The following is a 22855-nucleotide window of genomic DNA, read 5'->3' as shown; positions in this document are numbered from 1 at the left end:
TTTGTTAATTAATTAAGACGATTTTCTCCCGTTATTAATCATAAATATGTTTTGACCTTTTTTAATTTAGAAAATGATTTATTCGTTGAACAATTACTCGAAGGTGTACAGACATAGTAGCATCCTTAGAGCAATATTAATATTAGGATATACTTCAACTAAACTATTCTATTTTATAAATGCTAGCATACATTGAACACTTTTAGGTACAGTTTTACTCCTTTTGTAAACTTTTTAAATGTGCCCTAAAGTGAATACCGCGTTCTGTGTACCCGAGTCTTTATTATAAATATTGAACGAAAATATAATATCTTATCGAATAATAAATGTAATATACCTATTTTGCTATTTCACTATTATCTAGGTGACTAGGTATAATATAATTTTTTTAATTTCTTATTATATGCTCAACAATATTTTTTAAAATACTAAACAATACCGAAAAAGGTGTGAAAATTAAAAAAATCATGAACACATCAATAATAAAAGTTAGAATATTTTGCCGCTCCCAAAAATTTGACGCCCGGGGCATTTGCCCCTTTCGCCCCCCCCCTTAAATGCGCCACTGCCGGTTACACACGATCAGTTTTAACTGCCAATTCAAACTGACACTTTTTGAGTCCACACACGTTTATTTTTAACTGAAGACAGATATAATTTTTTTGTGTTCAATACATCTAGTGTAGAGTAATACATAAAAAAGATGTCATCGGACAATGCTTTAGCCACACTTGGTCTATTATTAGTTTTAAAAAATAATAAAAAAAATTAATGTAAACGTAAAGAGTGGTTGAAAAAGGAATGTTTATTCCCATGTACAATTATTAAATTAACTATAGTTCATTTTGCTATGCCTTAGGAAAAACAATTATAAAAGTTTTTCCTAAAGCATAACTATCTAAGAATGAGTGAAAAAATGTATTTCAATCAACCTACTCTCACTAGTGACTCTCCACTCATTAGAAAAAATGATACGGTTATGAGAAAAGCCATTTCATTACATGAGAGATTAATAGCGACATAACGATTTCTAGCAACTTCTAAACATGCAACACAGGAGCGTACCCAGGAATTTTTTATGGGGAGGGGTCCAACATTTTTATTTTATCTGATAATGGGAAATTAAAATACACTATATACTATTATTGTACTATTTGAATAGCTAACTGCAGAAACGGAACAAGTCCACTTTTCCTAATTTTTCAGGAATGATGAAAAACTGAACATGATATGTTCCCTTTATGCAGTAAAGTTAAATTTCCAAACGCTATATTTAGCGTTTGGATAGTCGGATTTGACTCCTTTCTACAGTAAACGATGTATTTACGCGTACTTAACAAAAAAATGATAATAAAATCAAATTTGATAAAAATGGACTTGTCCCGTTTCTGCAGTTAGCGATTCATTTACTGTTAAATCATTGAGTATGTAGAAATTTCAATGAAGGGTCCGGACCCCCCCCTCCCCCTTGGTGCAACGAATAGTGTTAATTTTACTTTCCACTGTATCTATAGTTGCCTTGGATTCCGCTTCTTTTATTTTCTCTAATAAATTCTTGTAAGTCGCTAATTTAATTTCCCAATCATAGTGTTCCTTACTTTTCTTTTCACTATGTCACAGAGATCCGGATATACAGGTACGAATGCGTAGATAACTGCGACACGACTGACGATAATTACCACACATGTTCAGTTTACACACAGTTCCGTCGTTTCAATTAAAAAAATATGTGAAATCATATTTCAATCAGTTTTCACTGATAAGGAGAGAACTGTCAGTTTTCAACTTATACACAGTCAGCTTTAACTGACAGTTAAGACTATTCAGTGAAAAGTGACAATTAAATTGTTCGTGTGTAGCCGGCACAATACGGATAATTGCGCGCGGTTTTTGCGTACTGCGCCGCCGGGCCGTTTGTTCCACGACGTGGTAGCGGCGAAACGTCACAGTCATACGTTAACAGGGTTATGGTCGCAACTATCGCGCCGGGTGGTTATCTCGTAGCGCGATAGTTTACCTCCGCTCGATCAGTCAGCACTGAACGCCGTCAACGCAACGACTACCAGCGCGCTCCGCCACCTATCCACCAACCAACGTCGAACGGTCCTATACGCGTTTATGCCGTACAACGCGAACTTCCCCGCTCCTCTTCGACGGTCCACCGACCGCTTCTTCGTTCGTCCCTTGTAAACAACGAAAAATTCCCCCTTGCCCCACTCCTCCCAATCATCGTTTGCTGCTGCCGGGTGTGTGCGTATGTGTGTGTGTTCGCGTTGCCGTCGAGGTTTCCGAATCCCGAGTCCGCAGACCGAATAACATGACAAAAATGGCCGACGGCGTGGATATCGATCTGTACGCCGACGATTTGGAACAAGACTTTGCTCAGGTAAAAATGTTGCGTACGCGCGCACTGGCTAATGCATAGTGCGGACGACTGGAACTTCGCGACCACGACGCCGCGCGTTCGCCATGTTTTTGAGCTCGATTGCGGTTGCCGGTGGCACAAATCCTCGGGAGATTTATTTTGGCGCTGCCCGAGCAGTTTCCTTACAAAATCCGTTGTAGGAGTATAATTTTGGTTGTTTGATTTAGTTTGCGGTTTGGTTAACGTCCCAGATTGTATTCTACTCGTCTGATAATCGTGGCTGTTCGGAACAGGCCTATATTCGATCTGATCCTATGCTTCTGTTAGATCGAGTATTTCTGCTTTTTCCTGATCGTTTTTGTAGTTGATTCTTCTGCGTATGTTCTACTGTAAACCGTTAGGTTCCCTGACTCTTTATAACGTGAGACTTCTTTAATATTTCCAACATTGGTAATTGGGGAATATTAGGTTATTATAATTTATTTCTCGTTCCTTTGGGCGTGCAGAAGTCCTTGCTCAAGTCTTGGTAATTCTGTGGTAGACAGTTGGAAGCCATCGATTATTGTTTTTTTTTTTTTTTTTTTTTTAATGCTAAGTTTTTACTTTTATTCTAATAATACATATTTCGATCTATGAATTTATAATTTTTGAATTGATCCTGGATTATTCCTCAGAGCTTGTTTTGCAATATGATTCATTGTTGTAATTTAACAACATTTTGATTCCAAATCATAATAATATAGAACTTAATATTATTAATACACTAGGGTTTCGATAATCCGAACGAGATTGGGGAAAGGGGTCGTTCGGATTATCTATGGCTTAATAAAAACATCAATTGTATTGTAATTTAAATTATGAAATTTATTTTTATTTTTATTAATCATGTACAAACTCGTAATTTAAAAAGATAATGTATACTAAAAATTATTATAATTTTATATGTGTGTATGTACAGCCAGTTAATATAATATTTATTAAATAATATGAACTTTATTATTTAAAATATATATTTATTATTATTATGATATACATAAATATGTATTAATATAGCATTGCAATATTTCTAAAGCTCATTCAGATTATCGAAGCCCTACTGTAATTTGATTGTATCTTTAATTATATCTTGACAATACAAAATTTTGATTTGTCAATAAGAATTCAAAACCATATTTATACCTATTATTAGGTACTTGACTCATTAATTTGTACAAATATTAATTTATTCTTTACCATTTAATTATATTTTATTCATAAAACAAATAATTTGAATAAAGTTACAAATTTACTTATCATGTTTCTTAAATTTGTTAAACTGAATTAAATGTACTTGTATATCTTATCTTATATCTATTTTGAATCTTATTTTGATATGACTTGTTCAATTATGTTAAGAGTTAAAAAAAAAAAAATTAGAAAATGTTTTATTCAATTTAACTGTAATTACTACTACAAGATTTCTTATTATCACCGTATAAGATCTATAGAACTCTATAGAATACTTAAACCATCAGGCTTTATAGGGTGTTCAAATCCTTAAAATTAGGGTTAAGGTTACCTGCACATTACAGACTTTTTATCGGCCTATAGATTAGTTGGGTTGGGTTGTTAGTGCGCACACTAGACCAACTAAATATTCTGATTGGTGGTGACTGCGCACACCTGCCAACAGTCGGCTGATCATTACTATTGATACAATGGAGAAGAAGGATTAAGAAGAAAAAACCAAGAATATTAGGTACATCCTATGTACACTGATAGATTATTACAAGGAAAGTTCTATACAATGCATTCAAAATTATCATAGAACGCGGGTCTTTTATCGATTTCCTCTATTAAATTTTCAATATATGATTTAATAAACAGCAACATCTTCTAGCAGCAGTAATTTTCTGTGACTTATAATTTATCGGTCTAGTTGGCCAACTAATTAATCGGCATGTGTGCGGGCAATAGGAGAGCATTATACTGATAAAACAGTCGGCAAATAGTTCACCGACTGTTTAGTTTGAAGGCAATCGTACAGCCCATCAAACTTATTAATCGGGCGATACCAAATCATGGGTTCTTACATTAACCTTCATTTAATTTAAAAGTCGACTAAACTATCAGCCGATAAAAAGTCTGTAGTTTGTGGGCTCTCTAATAGACACATATAATAACACAGTGTTTTAAAAATCGTCACAATACATAGTTTTATATGGAAAAATACTTTAGTGTGGATTTCTTGGAAATTGATATTTTTAATGTAAATCAAAAATCTAAGTACAAATATTTATGAAGAATTATGGTGATCTCGTCTAAATTATTGTTGGATCAATCTACATGGCAACCAACCTGTTAAATTTATATTAATTATAAATATAATTTTATATTTATCTTGTGTACTTACTTATTTTAATTATTTAAATAAATGATTATACTTAATGGTTTATTATTCATAATTACAGTTATATATCCACTAGTATACCCAGTTATGTTTAATTTTTTTAACATTATTTTAATTTAGTACTTTTCTACAATCAAGCATAAAGTATTAAAATATATAAAACAAGTATATTATTGGTATGTTTAATATTGTAAAATGTTAATGGTGATACAATTTTTAAATATGTATTATTTAAAATAAATAATTACCCATCCTAAATCACACTGATGATTTTACTGTCAATTGTTTTGAATTTAATTGCGTGTTAGATTATTTTAATATTGATTGTCTTAAGCCGCGTCCAGACCAAGAAACATGTGTTGCCGACAATGTTGGTGACAAAAATCAGAAATGTTTCTGAAATTTGTGACCAACAATTGTGTCGGCGACATTGTCTCCAACAAATTTTTGTTTTCCATTCGACTCGGGAAAAAGGCGACAATGTTTATAAACATAGTCACCGACAATGTATTGACACGTCCAGACCGGTAAAATTTTGTCGATAAACATTTATAAATACACGTCATATTTGGTTATCCGTTTAAGTTCACCTGGTCCGTCTGTATGTATCGCATATTTTAACCAGTACATTTCTTTTGAACGGATATTTAACTTTTTTTTTATCAAATAATGGAATGGTCGAAAGAAAGTGTTTGTCATCTAATTGATTTATACCATGAAAAACAAATATGGGACCAAACTCAACCCGAGTACAAAAATAAATTTAAAAAAAATGATGCATGGTGTGAAATTTCAAAAATTCTTAATACTGAAAAATTAGAAGTCGAAAAAAAAATGAAAAACTTGATTAGTCAATTTTATCAGGAATGTAAAAAGGCGATGTCTGGTTCTTAAAACTACCATTACACCTACATAAGAAAATGTTTAAAAATGTTTAAGTAATTAATTATAAAGATAAATTGATATTTTAATTTGTAACAAATATAATTTTACCTCAATTCTCCAGATAGACCAATGTCATCACGTTTAAGATCAGTCATTAAATCATTTCCATTGTACTTTTTTTTTGCTAAAAGACTAGGACGAACCCAATACCTCTTTTTGGAGGTCTTTTTCGTTTTCAAACTTAAAATTATGCAAGCAGCTGCAGCAATAGCAACGTCTTTCTCGTTCCACATTTTCACCAAGACTAATTCACATATGTTTAGCAAATATGTTGCTTTGGTGTGGACGCGCCTGTTTTTAAATTTTGTTGGTGACATTTTTAGAAACATTTTGTCGCCGACATTGTTGACAAAGTCGACGACAAATGTTTCTTGGTCTGGACGGGGCTTTAAATACAATTCGGTTAATATAAAACATAGTTTATTATAAATGTTAAAATGTTTATAATTTTTGACATTTCTAATATTTTCTCACTTTTGATTTTAGTTATCTTAATAGATTTTTCTGTTGATTAAATATCTACTAATTATTATTATTAACTACTATACTTATTACTTATTAACTAATTATTAAATTGGATCTAACATTACTATAAATGATAAAATTAAAGCAATGTTTCTATAATTTTGCTACTAAACCTATTAGTGTCTGGTTAATTATTATTTATATTTACCTATATTAGATATATTTTTTGTTTAAAATACAGTTTTATAGTTTTAAATTCTAATAATTAAATTTTTTTTTTTATGAAAACGTACAATCTGCATTAAAAAATAAAAAATTAAAATTTATAAAAATAGACATAACGAAAAAATGTATGAGGGAGACTATCTATTGTTTGAACCTTTCAGAATTTGAAATTTATTCTATTTTTTTTTTTATTTAAGAAGTACACCAATATCTTTTGAGATGATTTGTAAAGTCATTGGAAATTGAGAGTGAAGATAAGTGAGAAATTACAGGATATTAGTGGTGCTGTATTTTAGTATGAAATGTTGTATTGTGTTTTTTATCCAAATTATAAACTGTCATAAAATTTAATTATTGAATTTTAATTATTGAAAATCCATTTTTAAAAATAGCTTATATAATAATTTTTAAATGTTTTCAATTTTATTAGGAGGATTTTGCTGGCAATGATAATGTAGATTTATATGATGATGTCATATCAGGGACTAATGATAATGCTCAGACAAGACAACCAGTTGATAGACCTCCTAGTGCAAATAATCAAAATAGCACTCCTTTAGTGACCAATGGCTCATCCTCTAATAATTCTACTAGTAATAATGCTACTACTGGACGTCGATATCAATTATATATTGGTAACTTAACTTGGGTTAGTGAAATTAGAATTTTAATAATATTCAATAATTAATATGAATAATTCTGAAGTTTTTTCCTTAAAATCTTAATACTTATGTTTAAAGTGGACAACTGATCAAGATATAACTGATAGTGTTACAAGCATAGGAGTATCAGATTTTATTGAAGTAAAATTTTTTGAAAATCGAGGAAATGGTCAATCAAAAGGTTTTTGTGTCGTTACATTGGGTTCAGAACATAGTTTACGACTGGTTATGGATAGATTACCAAAAAAAGAACTTCATGGACAGTCGCCTGTTGTTACATTTCCAACAAAACAAGCCCTTTTACAAGTAATTATTTTTAAATTATAAGCCTTTATTCAGTTTTTATAAAATTTATATATTTTTTTTTTAGTTTGAATCACAATCTAAAACTCGACCATTGCCTCCACCGAATAATCAGAATATGCCTTCAATGGGAGGCATGTCAAGAACTCCTGGCCAAGTTATGCAGCAGCCTATGCGGGGTGGTCCTATGATGTCACAACAACCTATGATGCAACAACAAGGTATGAGAAACAGAATGCCAATGCAAGGTATGCAACAACCTCAAGGTATGCAGCCACCTATGGGTATGACTAATGGACATAGAATGCCATTACAACCAGGTGGTCCTATGGGACCCCATCAACAAGGCCCTCCTCCACCAGGTTACCAAAACCAGTGGAATGGACCTAATCAACAAATGGGTAAAATTATTTGTATTATATATTATTTTGGGTGACACGTCAAAATATCCCGGTCAAAATATCCCCAACAAAATATCCCTAAACCAAAATATCCCCGACAAAATTTTCTATGACAAAATATCCCGCGTACAAATATCCCCGAAAAAATATCCCACGTAACTATTAATTAAAAATGTAAACCTTTTTATACAAGTTACATAAATATTAATACATTTATTGAATACAAAAATCAAGACATTTTTAAAATTATATTGGTATGTTTTTCGTCAAAAATTATTACACTTATTATGATAATTTATAATATAAGTTACATAAAGATATTAATACATTTACTGAATACAAAAAATGAATTAAAACATTTATACTAAGTTATGTGCTATTGATTTTAAATATTTGAATATAAATGAATGAATAAATGAATAATACTAGATTAGATAAAGTGTGATTGTTACTTCTAATCAGTTATTATATTATATTTCGTTGGGGATATTTTGTCGAGGATATTTTTACGCGGGATATTTTTACCGGGATATTTTGTCGTGGAACCATTATTTTGTTTTATAATTTCAACTTTTATTTTTTTTAATATTCTTTAGGTCCACCTCGACCAGGAATGCAACCCCAAGGGCCTGTGGGCCAACCTAGAGGACCACCTCCAGGAATGGTAATTCTAATTTTTTACATTATTAAGAATATTTCCCAAATAAATATATCTTATTATTTTTTTATAGTACCCTCCTGGTCAAGGTCCACCACGAATGGGCCCACCTCAAGGCCCTCAAGGTCCACCAGGACCTGGTGGTCCGCGTGGAGATTGGAATCGTCCTCCTGGAATGGCACCCCATCAAATGGCTCCTCCTGGATCTGGTTTTGCACCACATCAACAAGGTCCACCAATGCAAGGTCCTCCACCTGGTCAGGGTAAGTTAGTTTTTATGCGTAAAAATTAAAAATTTTTGAAATTGTATTAAATATAATTTCAAAATATTTTATTTCATTTAATAAAATAATATAAAATATAAATTTTATATTTTATATATATGTAATTATATACTTAAATCAAAAATTAAATTTATTTTATTTTCACTATAACATATAAGTTGTTTATTTTTATTAACTCATTAAAATTATCTTCTTGATATCGTTGTATTTATCCATGAGACTTGTTAACATATTAATGTTGGCCACCCCTAAAATAATATATAACTGCATATTCAATGTATATTTTAACCCGACGTTAGTCGCGCTAGTGTATATTACGTTGTTCATCGCACCGCGGTCCTTTTGACTGCGTTATAATTTTCTAGAATATAATTAAAAAAAAACGTAGTTTCATACAAGTTTAGTAATTTTATTAAGACAAATCAATTTTCATACAACTTTAATAATTTATAATTTTATTTACAAAGAAAAAATCAAAACTGAAAGTTACTTCCTTACATATAAATTGGGTACCTAATTTAAAAAAGCAATGTACGAGTTTTATTTAATTTTGTATACTGTATATTATGTATGTATGAGTAACTTAAATGAATAAATAAAATAAATAACAATATAAATAAAGTCCGGAAATTTTAATCTAATAATAACCTAATCGGCAATGTTAGTCGTAATAATAAAAATAATTACATCATTAGTCACGATTTGGTCGAAATGACCGCAATTAATGATATATCACATTTATCTTAATTTATTTTATATATATGAAATTAAATATACTTGAAATATTATATCATTTTTAATAATATTATTGAAAGGTATACCGTATATCAATGGTTAAAATATAAAACATAAATGTTTTATTAAACATGTAAAAAAAGTGCGGTCATTTTGACCATAGCGCAACTAACGTCTGGTTAATTAAAATTTTAAAAATAAATAACTTTAATTTTAAAAGTTTGCAATGTGATTTTGCTTTTGGTTGTTTTCTTTTGATTCTCTATAAAATATTAACCTTTATTTCTACAATTTATTATTAAAACCTTTTGTATTAGCCATTTGAATCCAAATTTTCGATGTTAACTTTAGGTCCAGTTCAAATGATGCCTGGTGGTCCTGGTCAAGCACCAGCACCTCATGTTAATCCTGCATTCTTCCAGCAGCCAAGTGGTGCACCACAGGGACCTCCTGGTCATCCAGGTTATGGTCCTCCTAATGGTGCTTCTTCTAGACCTTATATGAGTAATGAAATGGGAATGTCTGAACAAGAATTGGAAGAAATTATGAGTAGGAACAGGACTGTATCAAGTTCTGCTATAGCTCGTGCTGTTGCTGATGCTGCTGCTGGTGAATTCTCAAATGCTATTGAAACTTTAGTTACAGCAATATCATTAATTAAGCAATCTAAGGTGGCTAGTGATGAACGTTGTAAAATATTAGTGAGTTCTTTACACGACACATTACATGGAATTGAAACCAAGAGTTACAGTTCAAGAAGAGGTAATTAATTTAAAATATTTGTATTTTTAAGTAGATTATTTTATTGTATTTATATTTTTAGAGAGGTCCAGATCACCCCGGGATAGATTGCATAGAAGATCAAGACGTGAGCGCACTCGTTCTCGTGAACGTGATTATAGAGACAGAAGTCGTGAACGTGATCGTGACAGGGAACGGGATCGCGACAAGTATGTTTAATTTCTATTACATTAGTAAAATTTTGACAAGTCTATAGCTTTTTATTATTTTTTTAAAACTAAACATGAATATGTGGTTTACTTTGTAATAATTAATGGATTAATATTTCCATAATTTAATTAAGTTAATTAGTTAAAATAATATCAAAATGTATTTTCGTATAAAATTTGAAAAACCTGTCCTTAAAACAATTAGTCCTCTGCCTATTTTTCTGAGATATATTTTTATCTTATCTATATTATATTTTGATCTTATTTGTTAAATATTTAGGGTCAGTATAAATGTATGTTCTATAGTGACATGTTATTTTATTATTTAGTACATTTACTATGATAAATAAATAACTTAATTGATTTAAAATTTTAAAGTATTAATTTTCCAAAAAAATGTTATATTGTAGAACTCTGTACCTTAGCTAAATGAGTAAATACTTGGGTTATACAGTGCATTATTGCTGAAAGAATGACTTGATAATATATTTTGTTTTTTTAAAATTATAAAATATATTATTTTGTTATATTTTGAATAAAATGATTATGTATCCATAACATAGATATGTTAACAGGTACGTTGATCGTTATTATACATCAGAACGAGACGGTGACAGAGATAGGGAAAGAGAAAGGGATCGCGAATACAGAGAGAGAAGTCGTGAAGACAGGTAAGATTCTAGAATAATTTTTAAAGATCATAAAAAATTTTCTTGGAAGTCTGTGTTTTTGAAATTTCCACTCTTGTTGAGGGTAAAGTTTATTGTTTAACAGTTCTGTAAAAGCAAGCGGCCGAAATAGGAAAATCACCCCGCCCGATGTAACCGAGTCTGTTCCTGTATCCTCTAAATCCAGGTAATATCACCCATCTTCATTTCCTTTCATCAAGTTCCCTCAAAACAAAAAAAAATATATATATGTGTAAAACACATGTTAATAATAATATTCTATAGACTTGTATGTTTTTTTAAAAGATTGAATTTGATATTTTAATTTTAAATTGCTTGTTTATATATAGGTATTATGATGATCGTTATCGAGAGCGTGAACGTGACAGAGATAGAGAACGTGATCGGGAACGTGAACGTGAACCGACTTCTAGCAGGAGAGCAGTTGATGCAGACAGAGATATTGAACGTGACAGAGATCGCAGGGAAGACAGAGCTGAATCATCGCATCGTAGTTCTAGACATTAATACATCTATGGTAAGTATTTTTTTTATTGTAAGTATTGTAATCTTAACAACTCTAGTTCAGTCTAGACAACTCATGTTTATTTAGTTTGTTAAATTTTTAGAATAGATATTTCAAATTTTGAAATCTTTATTTTTTTTTTTTACATTTTCGTTAGTTGTTTATTTTTAGTTTTTATTTTATTTTTTTATTGTTTTATTTAATGGTCTTATGATGAAAATTATTTAATTCGTAATAAAATTATTGTTTATAAAATCACTATAAAAAATAAAAATAAACTTTAGTATTAAGCTTAACGCTGATTAAATTGTTTTTATAGATTTCATAGATGGTTTAAGAGCCTCTATTACCTATTGCTGTGATAAATGACCTATGACTGTGATAAATATCATTTTTAAAATGTAACATTAAATACAATTGTGTATTTAATAGTGTACTTGTAAAATAATAATTTTTGTATTAGGCTGATGAATTAGGTATGTATTCTAAATTTTTGCATGCATATTTGTTAAACTTAAATTGAGCATAGACTAATATATATAAGTATATTAATGTTTAAGATGATATGATAATAAAAATATGATCAACTTTATATTTAAATAATATGCCTGTATGCATAACTTAAAATTATATTATATTTTTTTTATTGTTTTTTAAACAATTATTTAATATTAAATCATTAACTAATGGTTTTCATTATGGGTATAATTAGGTGTTATAATTTATTATTTTTTCATTTATAGTAAAACCTCATTAAGATGCTTCACTTAATTTGCAATCCCATTAATATGCATATTTTTCTAAGTTTCTAGTTTCCATAGGGTTTTTAATATTGAAATTTTGCTTAATACATTGAGAAAAATTGTGTATCATAATGTTCGATTGGAAGCAAATGACATCTGTATATAATTATATAAAGAATGATTTTAACAATAGTGTGTTGAATAAATGTGAAATTGGGATTGCCCTTCTCTTCATTGCAGACCATATTAAAAATATAGGGGTAATATTGATGAAGTAACATGTTTTTGAATGGTAAAATGTGACGTAAAAAGATAAAGCAATCGCGAAAAGTTAGAATATTAGAGGTGTTGACTGATCTAATGAATCGTTCAATAGATTTAGAAAAAGACAAATACTTTTTGTTAAGAATGTTGGTAGAAGTTGAAGTTGAAAACTAAAAATATTAGGTTGTGGAAAAAGAGAATTTTACTAAATCAGTTGATAACTATTTTCATTGTGAATACATTTATTGAGTTTATTTAATATTTATGAAGTATTATTTAGTAAAGAATATATAAGAGACTTTTTTTAAAGTGTGTTAGGTGGGATTCTGCTGTTGCGGACATACATAAATGTAGGTCCTTACGACTCATAATACATGGATGGGACCACGTAGATTAAAAATAATAGAAATCGGGAAATGATTATTATAATATAATATTCGTATTCGTATATAGAGAAAGGAATGATTAAGAACCGAGGGTAACACGAATATGAGTTGTCAGACTACATTTCAAAGAATTATAAAAAAGCAATTAATAAAAGCGCATAACAAAATATGAGAGATGTTCGAATAGTAATATTACTGAGGTCAACCATTTTAATTACAATTTAACACCTTCAGGTAGTAACAGTAATTGGAAATAATGTATTACATAGAAATGCGCGGCCAATTCCCACGAGACCTAAGTTTATAAGGGGGTTGGGAACAGGACTAATATTCAGATGTGGTTTAGAGGTATAGTCGCCAGCACCTTTCACGCCAGATCATTTTCTAAATAGTGTTCTTTTTGTACTTAGAAGAATTCTTAAATAAACAGTTAAATTATATTTGAGTATTTTATTTAAATATTATCCTAAAAACTTAACCATCGTTACGATTGAACGACGGCACGCAACACTGCTAAAAAAAGCTTCATAAAGAAACGTGATACGTAGGAATAATATACGATTTATTATTTCACCCCACCTAATTATGCGGTCTTACAATTTCCCTTTTGAAAGTGTCTTAACGAGGTTTTATCTTAGTTTTATAATTTTTTATTACATTATTCATTGAGTTCCTCTCATGTGCTCCCAGCTTACAGCTTTTTAAAGCTTCATTTATGTTTTATTCTGTCAAGATAAAATTGTATGTGTTCCAAATGATTAATTAATTTAGTTTAATTTATAACCTATAGTTAACTGTGCTTGAAATACATAATAAACAAAGTTTTATGTGTATTAATTTTTCTATAGTTAAAGTAAACTTATAATTTATTTATTTCTACAAGTGTTAAGTGCATAGTCAATTATTTAATTTTGTATTGAAAATTTCAACATTTTTATTATATTTTGAATTTTTAATTGTTAATTCTAAGAATCACTTTTGATTGCCGTTTTAGGCACTTAAATTAGAATTATGTCTGTCATCAATCTATCTATTTCTTGATGTTTTAAAAAGTTCAGTCATTAATTATTTTTCTATTTTTCATTCATACATTAATTGAATGTAAATATGTATAACAATAGATTGAATTATGTACATATTCTCATGTGAATAATATTTATATATTATTTTATTTTGTTACTAGTCCAAATATAAGCCAAAAAGAAATTTTTTTTTTTTTTTTTGCCAGAATACCCTCATTTTATGATTGGTTTTGCTGATACAAATTATTAAAAAAAAAAAAAAAAAAAAAAAAAATGAAATAATCAATGGTGTTTGAAATGTTTAAATGGTTAAGTCACCAATTGCAAAACTAATTTTCTAAAGCACCATATTTTGGTATGTTTGGAGGTTCAATTTATACACCTAAAGGAATATTAATCATGTGGTGCTGGTTTATCTTATTTATTTGCAATTGCAAATATACTATATTTTAAAATTTCATTTGTTGCAGTTGAACATATATATTTTGTATAAAATATTTTGGTTTTTTAATTTACAATAATTGTATATATAACAAATATTTAATATCCAGTTACATGCATAAGAAGTCAAAATAAATTGATTGTTTTTGGGAAAGAAATAATTCCAATATTTATAATATTGTAATTATTTCTTTATTTTACCATATTATAATGGTATAACTAAATTCATAATATTTTGATGAGAATGAGAGTTTATTTTTGGAAATGTGTCTATATGTATAAGAAGAATTGGATAGGAAGAAATATTTTTATGAAATTACCAATAAGGTTTTAATATGTTGTGTAGCTTAAATTAAAGTGTAGTCAATCAATTAATATTTATAACTGGAATAATAATTTTTATTTAATGTTATGTAGTTTAAATAGAAATATTTTTTACTTGATATCAAGTGGGTATTTTGCTGAACTATTGATTAATCAAACTTGTTATTTTAAAAGTGGTCTTACACTATAAAAAAAATGATAGAATTATATAATATATTATAATTTATTTGTCATTGTATATAATTTATAAACTAATTTACAATTTTGAAATTAATATTCTTTTAATGTATAAATTTGAATAGTATAAATTCATATCAAAACAGGGCTGGACTGGGCAGGTGAAACACCGAGAGTTTCCTGGTGTTCCGCTTGTACTCGTTAGGAAGTTTTTTTTTTAGGTTTATTTGTTTAGGCATTTTGTTGACAGACATAGACATATTTTCTAATGCAATAGCATTAGAAACTGTCTAAAATTAAATAAACGGTCTTTAAATAATAATATGAAGTGTTCAAATTTTCATAATAAAATACAATCATTTTATATGAAAATAAACGTTTTATAGGGTTGTTTTTATACCTTTGGTATATCCAAGTGAGCTTTTTTTTTTTTCCAGTAGACATTTCTGACCCAGTCCGGCCTTGTATCAAAAACAAATGTATTAATAATGAAACAGTATTTAATTGACTGAACATAGAATTTAATCCTAACTTTGAAGTACAAATTATATATTTTGTATTTACTTTCTTTGGTTTTTCACTGTCTGATTATTTTTACAGATAAAAATACTAAGTCATTTGATTTTTTTTTATTTAACAATGATTTATAAATATTTTATTTATCATTTTTAACATTAAAATAGTGTTACTTTTTTATAATTTGACATTTTATAATGGACTCATTTAATATTTCTTCTTGAATTTGTTTCAAAAATAGTTATTTTGAATATTAATATTATATTGTAATTATAATAAATTCCATTTGCACAATTTATTGATGTAATTATATAAAATTACAATTAACTTATTTTACTTAATTCAATTAATAAGTTTGATTCCAATGTTTTTAACTATTAAACTTATATATATCATAAATTAATGATAATGAATATTTTATTGAAATGTAAACTTTGATTATTAACACCGAATTGTTATTTTGAGAAACAGTTAATCAAAAAAAATAAATAAAAGTTATGATTCTAAGATAATTAAATTAACAGTATTTCTTAAAAATAATTTTAAATTTGGATTTTATTTTACGATGTTATATTATGTAGGTTCTATCAAAGTTATTTATATTTTTATATTCGATTTTAATTAAAGGATTATTTTTACCTTGTTAATTAACATTTAGTAATCTACTTATGTGTACCCATATCATTTTTTAATCAATGATTAATAATTGATTTAGTTTTTTTTTTTACTTTTATATCAGTACATTATTTAAATGTAACTGTATAGTAAATTATTTTCTGAAAAATAGTTCATGTAATAGGTACTGAAATAGTTGATTAAAATGCGTAGAACTTCTTTGATGCAAACATTGTTTAAGTTAATTTTAAGAGCCAGACCATCTGCGCGTTTGCTGTCTTCCTAGAAAATATTCATCAGTCATATGCAGCTGATTAAAATGGCCATCGTCAACAATAACTACTGTGAAAATTCATCAATACATTGTTTTTAATTTGTTTACAGGCGCCGCTGATCCATCCATTTATATTATATTATAAATACAAGTTTGCGCAAGACTGTATCTTTGAAATTTATGTATCCATTTGTAGATTGTACAAATATCATGGGACATGATTAAATATTGTATTCTTAAGATATCAATCTTATTTTTATTATTATAATTTTTTTTTTTTGCGGGTGGTTTAAAATACATATTATTTGTCAATAATAATAGGTAATGATCATTTTAATGTCATTTTTTTCTCTACTTTTCTGTTTTAAATTTTTTTACTTTTATTGTATCATTTAATTCTGTGTATCAGTTTATTTGTACCTATAATTGTTTAGATTGATATATAATAGTGCATTGCGACCGCTTATGACATCTGGATCTTGGAACTCAACACAAATTAGACTAGATATTTAGGTACCTAATTTTGTATTACATTTACACATTAAATTATAATTTTTTTCAATATGTCTAAATTATTATTTAGCGTTTTGTTTTACAATGATAATGTCTTATGATTTATCATACAAAAACTATACAATACATTAGTCTAATAATAAAACTTAAGTATTAGATTTAAGGTGAATTTTTTATTTTTTCATGTTTTGCCCTATGCGTTTAATCGCTTCTCATCTGTAAATATAGTATATTTGTGTTATAACTGTAATAAGTTAAATTTAATTTTTTTATTTGTACTATTATTCCGAGACCTATATGCACCAATAATATTTAAAAAAAAGAAACTAATAAATGTTATTAAAAAAATGTATTTTAAGTTATAAAATTTAAATACTTTGATATGTTACAATGAAATATAATTGTAGTATTTTGTGTGTGTAGGTCTCGAGTTATTTTTATTTGTATTTTTCGGCTTTAAACACCTCACAATAATTAATCAAGTCCGTGGAAATGATAATGGCCTTCCTTGACAAATGGAACAGATTTAGTATAATGGAATTTTTACAATTCATTGTCAGAAGATTTCAAGTTGCTTAAGTTACCAAATTATTTTATTGAAAAATTGTGAGAAACAAAATAAATTGTTTTTACCATCCTTGTGAAATAATTGTATGGTTTGACTATGTGCTAAAGAATTTGAACCCTCTTTTATAGAAAATATAGTTTAAATTAAATTTACGTAATTAAAACTTTTTGTCTGTTCGAGATAACCCGTTTGAAAATCACATGTAAATATATTCTGTCACAAGAAAAACAAGTAACAGTTCAAATTTAGTTTTGTCATTATATTTGTGTTTTTTTTTTTTGGATTTCCTTAAATAGTCGCAAGCACACTGTCGTCGCAGTTGAGCAATTTTAACACCATTCATCTGATTGCCAAAGAGGTTGTATAACATATGTAAGTCGCCATTGGCTCCGCAACGTGATAAAGTGATTCCGATAAGAAACATTCACAGATATTGAAGAAGAACTATGATTGTTGTTGCAGCATAAATTTGAAGCACCACACGCAAATTTCGGCAATCGCATCGTGCGCAATATGCACGTTCGAACTGTTCAGTAAGGAACCGTGTGTGGTGGGACGAAAATGTGAATCGCGAATTGGTCCGGTGGATTCGTGTTGGACGTGTAGTGCCTCCATTATTGTGCATTTTTCAAAAATCTCATTGTTGCGTTTATTCTATCCGAACAGATCATAGAAGATAACTTGTCTAGCAACGATGTCTGGTTTGTAGATAAGCTTTCGTTGTAGTCGTCTTTTATCTTAAGTCTTGTGCTTTTTTCTCGGTGTCCGTGCCGTGTATTCATCATTGAAAGCGTTAATAATAATTTCTTGCATGTTATTAGGCCGCAAGAAGAGACCACCGCTAAAGGTTCAAATGCCCGACGAGCCGGCCGTCGTGTAAGTACTATACATATATGCATATAATTATTATTATTTACAGTTTTATTCTAATCTCGACGTTATGCATGAACATGGGGGGCTTTATATGTGTTACTTGTTAATATGGCTGATTTCATTTCAACAGTTCTCTGCCGCGAAATCTTGACAGGCGAACCACCATTACGATTGGCGACCAGACGACAACTGTTGAAGCAAACGATTTACAGAAGATTTGTGATCTCGGGCGTGGTGCATATGGCATAGTTGAGAAAATGCGGCATATACCTTCGGGTACAATTATGGCTGTGAAGGTAAGTGAATTGTTTGGGTGTACTTCTATGTGGGGTCTAGTGAAACATCTCTACTCAAAATTGTTTATGCTTATTCTAGTATCCAAATCTAATTAACCATAATTTTATTATATAATTGTGTTTAACACATCTATAAAAATTAGTTGTGTTCATAAAAGGATAGTCATATTAGACTTGTCTTCCTATTGGGTGTTTGAGTGAAGAGGGATTGCTGTTGATTGATAGATATGAATTGTATGGGTTTATTTTTTTTACCATTTCAGAGAATAGCTGCTACAGTAAATACTCAAGAACAAAAACGACTATTAATGGATTTGGATATATCTATGCGGTCATCTGCTTGTCCACACACAGTGCAATTTTATGGAGCATTGTTCATGGAGGGTGATGTTTGGATATGCATGGAAGTCATGGATACTTCTCTTGATAAATTTTATGCAAAAGTCTACAAATTCGGTAGAACTATTCCTGAACAAATTCTTGGTCCTATTACAGTGGCGGTAAGAAATTAAAATATTATCAATTTACTATTAGTACTTTAATTAACCCAAAGCCATTTGTTATAAATATTTATTATTTTATTAATAGTTTATTTGATTTTAAATAGAATTATTTCTATGTGTAATCAGTATATAATTATCAAATTTTTATTAATTCTAGGTTGTTAGTGCTCTTCATTATTTGCATTCTCAATTGCATGTTATACATCGAGATGTCAAACCATCTAATATATTAATTAATCGTAATGGTGATGTTAAAATGTGTGATTTTGGTATATCTGGATATCTAGTCGACTCAGTTGCCAAGACTATTGATGCGGGATGTAAACCATACATGGCGGTAGTTATATATTTTGTTTTTTACAAATCCATCAGTAAAACATTTAGATAGTAATTTTTTGTTTTTAATTTTTTACAGCCTGAAAGAATTGACCCGACTGGAAACCCTTCAAATTATGATATACGAAGTGATATATGGAGCCTAGGAATATCTCTTGTAGAGCTTGCCACTGGAAAATTTCCATATGATACTTGGGGCACTCCTTTTGAGCAGCTTAAACAAGTGGTCAAAGATGAACCACCAAGATTGTGTACTGGTATGTTTACATCATATTTTGAAGATTTCATTTGTCAATGGTAAGTGTTATTGAAAATATAAATATAATCACATTGGTATCAGAATTGACATTATATGGTCTTAATAGAAGGTTAGCCTATTAAAAAAATTGTTTATTGTGATATATTCTTAAGTATGACAATATTTTGTACTGGTTCCTTCAATGTTCATATAAATGTAAAATATTCTCTTATTTATTATGTATTTTTTTAAAAATTTGTTCTGCTGGCTTGTAATTTAATTTCATGGAATTTAATATTTTCAGTTTACAAAAAGATTTCCGCAGTCGTCCAAATTACTCCCAATTACTTGCCCATCCATTTTGCCTTGCTCATCAACAACCACAGACAGCATTGGTAGCATCATTTGTATCTGAAATTCTCGACTTGCCAGATTTGCTTGTGTCTGGTTAAGTTATCAGCAATTAATCCACTAACATTAATATATTTATAACAATATTATTGTATAAAAATCAACACAAACTAGTAACTATTATTTCAAACAATAATTATTATTAACAACTATTATAATGGTAAATTTATTATTTACCGCTAAGTCATAAGTAATATAATATTAAAGATAGTTTATGGAAGTATTTTTAATAATTATTTGTATAATATTAATTTATAATGAGTGATTTGTGTTATAGAAGATCTTGGTTTATAGATTTTTGTTTTTGTTTTATTTTGTTTTTATGTACATAAAATATATAATTGCATCAATACTTATTATGTAAGGTTTGCCCGATTAATACTTTTAAACAAAGCACATGGCTGTCTAAGTGTTAGTTTTGTTTTTATTGTACCATAGTGTATTCATTTTTGATGATATTATGTTAAACAAGTGAATCAAAATATCTGTACCTGTTTATATTTTACATTATTAGTGCAATATATCTGCTCTCGCATACCATTTTCTTAATCTGGTTCTTGATTTCTAAACCTTTTAATAACTAATGTGTGTGTGCATTCATTTTAATAAGGTAACAGTTAACAAATTAATTATTACTTATATATTAACTTGGTATAATTTAATAAATTATTGTGGTTCTGAAATCACAGTCTCATCATTGGACATTCATCAGTGCATCATTGTTTCCTGGTTGAGGATACTATGAAGTTTCAATTGTCTACATATATTTAGTATTTTGGAGATGTTTAGTAATTCTGAAATGCTTTACTATAAATTTGGTTTGCATACATGTTTATGAAATTGAATTTTTGATATCTTTATGAATATTTTTTCTTATTATATTATAATTTTTATATTATTCATGTTCATATTATGATGTATTTCTGATTAGGTAATTTTAACATCTATTATGTTAAAATCAACATGAAAAGTTAATTTTTAAATGTATAACCATAATGTACTATACAAGGGTATGTAAAAATAAAATATTAACTTAATAGTTTGTAAAAAGCCAAAGTGATGATATTTAAAAAAAACCAAACGTGAGATGTGTGGCAGATGCAAAACATCAAAACCATTTTGTAAAAAATATGCATGAAAGTATGATTTATTAAAGGAAATAAATAAAGCAAAAAAAAAAAAAAAATCCTTATTTACAAAATATTTATTTAATTAATATTAAAATTAAAAATCAAAAAATGACTCGTCAAATATTTATACATTTGAATTTTCTGTAATTCCATCATTTTTAATTTAATAAACTCTGAATTTTATGTAGGCCATAGACAATCAACTCTAAAATAAATGTAATTATTGGTTTTAGTTTTCGTAACACTAGAACTTCAAATGTACTAATTTAGAACTATTTATAATATTAAATCACGTAAACGATTACTTTTATACTGGTTTGGACGGTTATATTCATTTTATTTTGCTTTATGTGCGAGACGGACAACAGAGAGTTATTTGATTTCGGTTTAATTATTTACTACGTAAGTACCAATATCCAGTAAGTAGTATTTAATATAATTATTTAATATAGATAAAAACCTACCAATGACCTAAAAGACTAAAAAATATTAACAAAATTGTAATAAAATTTTATAAATCAATAGAGTTATGCTTCTAGTGCCATCAACGCGTAAACGCGTCACAGCATTTTTGACACGACGTCAGGGTGTAATAACCTTTGAAATCACAGGTGACGTTCAACGTATTAACTCTTTCCGACATGTTGGTTAGAACTGTTGACCATCTAACTATTAGGTAAAATGAGTCTTCTAAAAATATATTAGCCAAATAGGCTTTGCCCAATGCATTTAAGATACCACTTTAATTTGTAACACTGTGTTGAAAACACAGACAAGAGTTTAGACCAGCGTTTCCCAACCTATAGGTCGCGACCCAAAATTGGGTCGTAGTTCATTTGCTAAAAACGGATATAATAAGGAGAAAATATTTAAATAAATTTTAAAAATAAAAATTACTAAATATACCAACATTTTAGTCAAGTTTTTTTTTATATATGCCCATAATTGTATTATTAAACGTATAGGTAATAATAATATGAACTTGTATGAATATCTATTTTAATTTATAACCAATTATTATTTATTTATAGTAGTTTTATTACAGTAAAACTCGCTTAAGACGTTTTCCCGCATAAGACGCTATTTTCCGTTGGTCCCTAGACATTTCCTATACTAGTCAATTTAAAAACCATCTGTTAAGACACTCGGTTTTTCTCTATCTTATTGGATAAAACGCTCTTTTGTTTAGCAGATTATGATAAATTTTAGTAGGTTTGTCGAAATAAAAATAGACATTTTACTTGTTTACGTGTTCTTATTGTTGCAACGTTTTATTTTATCACTATACATATTTTATCATCAACTATTATTATTATCCAGTATCTACTCCTGCAATTACTGCTGGGTTGCAACACCTAACAGAAATTCGAAAAGTATTATCCTCTATAGAAAATTTTGAAGAAATGTTGGATTGTCTCAACAAAATAGAAAACTTTCTTGTTGAGACGCATTGTCAGCATCGTAAACAAACAGAAATATATCAATTTTTTAAATAAACAATAATAAAATATTTAATAATAATTTTTTTTAAATTAAATTCAGTAGCAAAAAATATATGTACACATGTATTTAATTACATATACATATATAATTTATTAGTGTTTATTTTGTTAAATTAAGTTCAATAATAAAAAAATGAACTCCACATT

The 22855-nt window shown here is 28.4% G+C and overlaps 2 protein-coding genes across 7 annotated transcripts; both read left to right on the top strand.

Annotated features, from left to right (window-relative positions):
* The first annotated feature begins 2040 nt into the window (after positions 1-2040).
* LOC112691987 (cleavage and polyadenylation specificity factor subunit CG7185) lies at positions 2041-16538 on the top strand. 5 transcript variants are annotated; one of them, XM_025566475.1, is made up of 12 exons: positions 2041-2386; positions 6820-7038; positions 7130-7357; positions 7422-7755; positions 8352-8419; positions 8487-8676; positions 9784-10194; positions 10256-10382; positions 10958-11053; positions 11142-11237; positions 11401-11588; positions 16449-16538. In XM_025566475.1, the coding sequence occupies exons 1-11, from the start codon at positions 2318-2320 to the stop codon at positions 11576-11578; spliced, it is 2016 nt and encodes a 671-aa protein (XP_025422260.1). In that variant the 5' UTR covers positions 2041-2317; the 3' UTR covers positions 11579-11588; positions 16449-16538. The 5 variants fall into 5 exon arrangements, with proteins under 5 accessions (XP_025422260.1, XP_025422261.1, XP_025422259.1 ...); XM_025566476.1 differs by having other exon boundaries at positions 10946-11053; positions 11157-11237; XM_025566474.1 differs by having other exon boundaries at positions 10946-11053.
* Positions 16539-17645: 1107 nt separating this feature from the next.
* LOC112691985 (dual specificity mitogen-activated protein kinase kinase 6) lies at positions 17646-20213 on the top strand. 2 transcript variants are annotated; one of them, XM_025566473.1, is made up of 8 exons: positions 17646-17791; positions 17882-18120; positions 18241-18295; positions 18423-18588; positions 18852-19088; positions 19249-19428; positions 19507-19724; positions 19970-20117. In XM_025566473.1, exons 2-8 carry the CDS (start codon positions 18114-18116, stop codon positions 20115-20117), a joined length of 1011 nt encoding a protein of 336 aa, XP_025422258.1. In that variant the 5' UTR covers positions 17646-17791; positions 17882-18113. The 2 variants fall into 2 exon arrangements, with proteins under 2 accessions (XP_025422258.1, XP_025422257.1); XM_025566472.1 differs by lacking the exons at positions 17646-17791; positions 17882-18120 and having other exon boundaries at positions 18231-18295; positions 19970-20213.
* Positions 20214-22855: the final 2642 nt, after the last annotated feature.

Source organism: Sipha flava, unplaced genomic scaffold (genome assembly GCF_003268045.1).
Source record: "Sipha flava isolate LNK unplaced genomic scaffold, YSA_version1 68_pilon_pilon, whole genome shotgun sequence".
Classification (NCBI taxonomy): Eukaryota; Metazoa; Arthropoda; class Insecta; order Hemiptera; family Aphididae; genus Sipha; species Sipha flava.
The sequence above is the reverse complement of the archived record's forward strand: the minus strand, read 5'-3'. Positions and strand labels throughout refer to the sequence as shown.

What these genes read in the sequence shown, in the direction of transcription:
- LOC112691987 (XM_025566474.1), top strand. Translation starts at nt 2,318, where the DNA reads ATGACAAAAATGGCCGACGGCGTGGATATCGATCTGTACGCCGACGAT. An exon ending in GAGGACCACCTCCAGGAATG is followed by an intron (nt 8,420 to 8,486) that starts GTAATTCTAATT and finishes ATTTTTTTATAG; the next exon opens with TACCCTCCTGGTCAAGGTCC. An exon ending in CCTGTATCCTCTAAATCCAG is followed by an intron (nt 11,238 to 11,400) that starts GTAATATCACCC and finishes GTTTATATATAG; the next exon opens with GTATTATGATGATCGTTATC.
- LOC112691985 (XM_025566472.1), top strand. Translation starts at nt 18,231, where the DNA reads ATGTTATTAGGCCGCAAGAAGAGACCACCGCTAAAGGTTCAAATGCCC. An exon ending in CCCGACGAGCCGGCCGTCGT is followed by an intron (nt 18,296 to 18,422) that starts GTAAGTACTATA and finishes TCATTTCAACAG; the next exon opens with TTCTCTGCCGCGAAATCTTG. An exon ending in GAAGATTTCATTTGTCAATG is followed by an intron (nt 19,725 to 19,969) that starts GTAAGTGTTATT and finishes TAATATTTTCAG; the next exon opens with TTTACAAAAAGATTTCCGCA.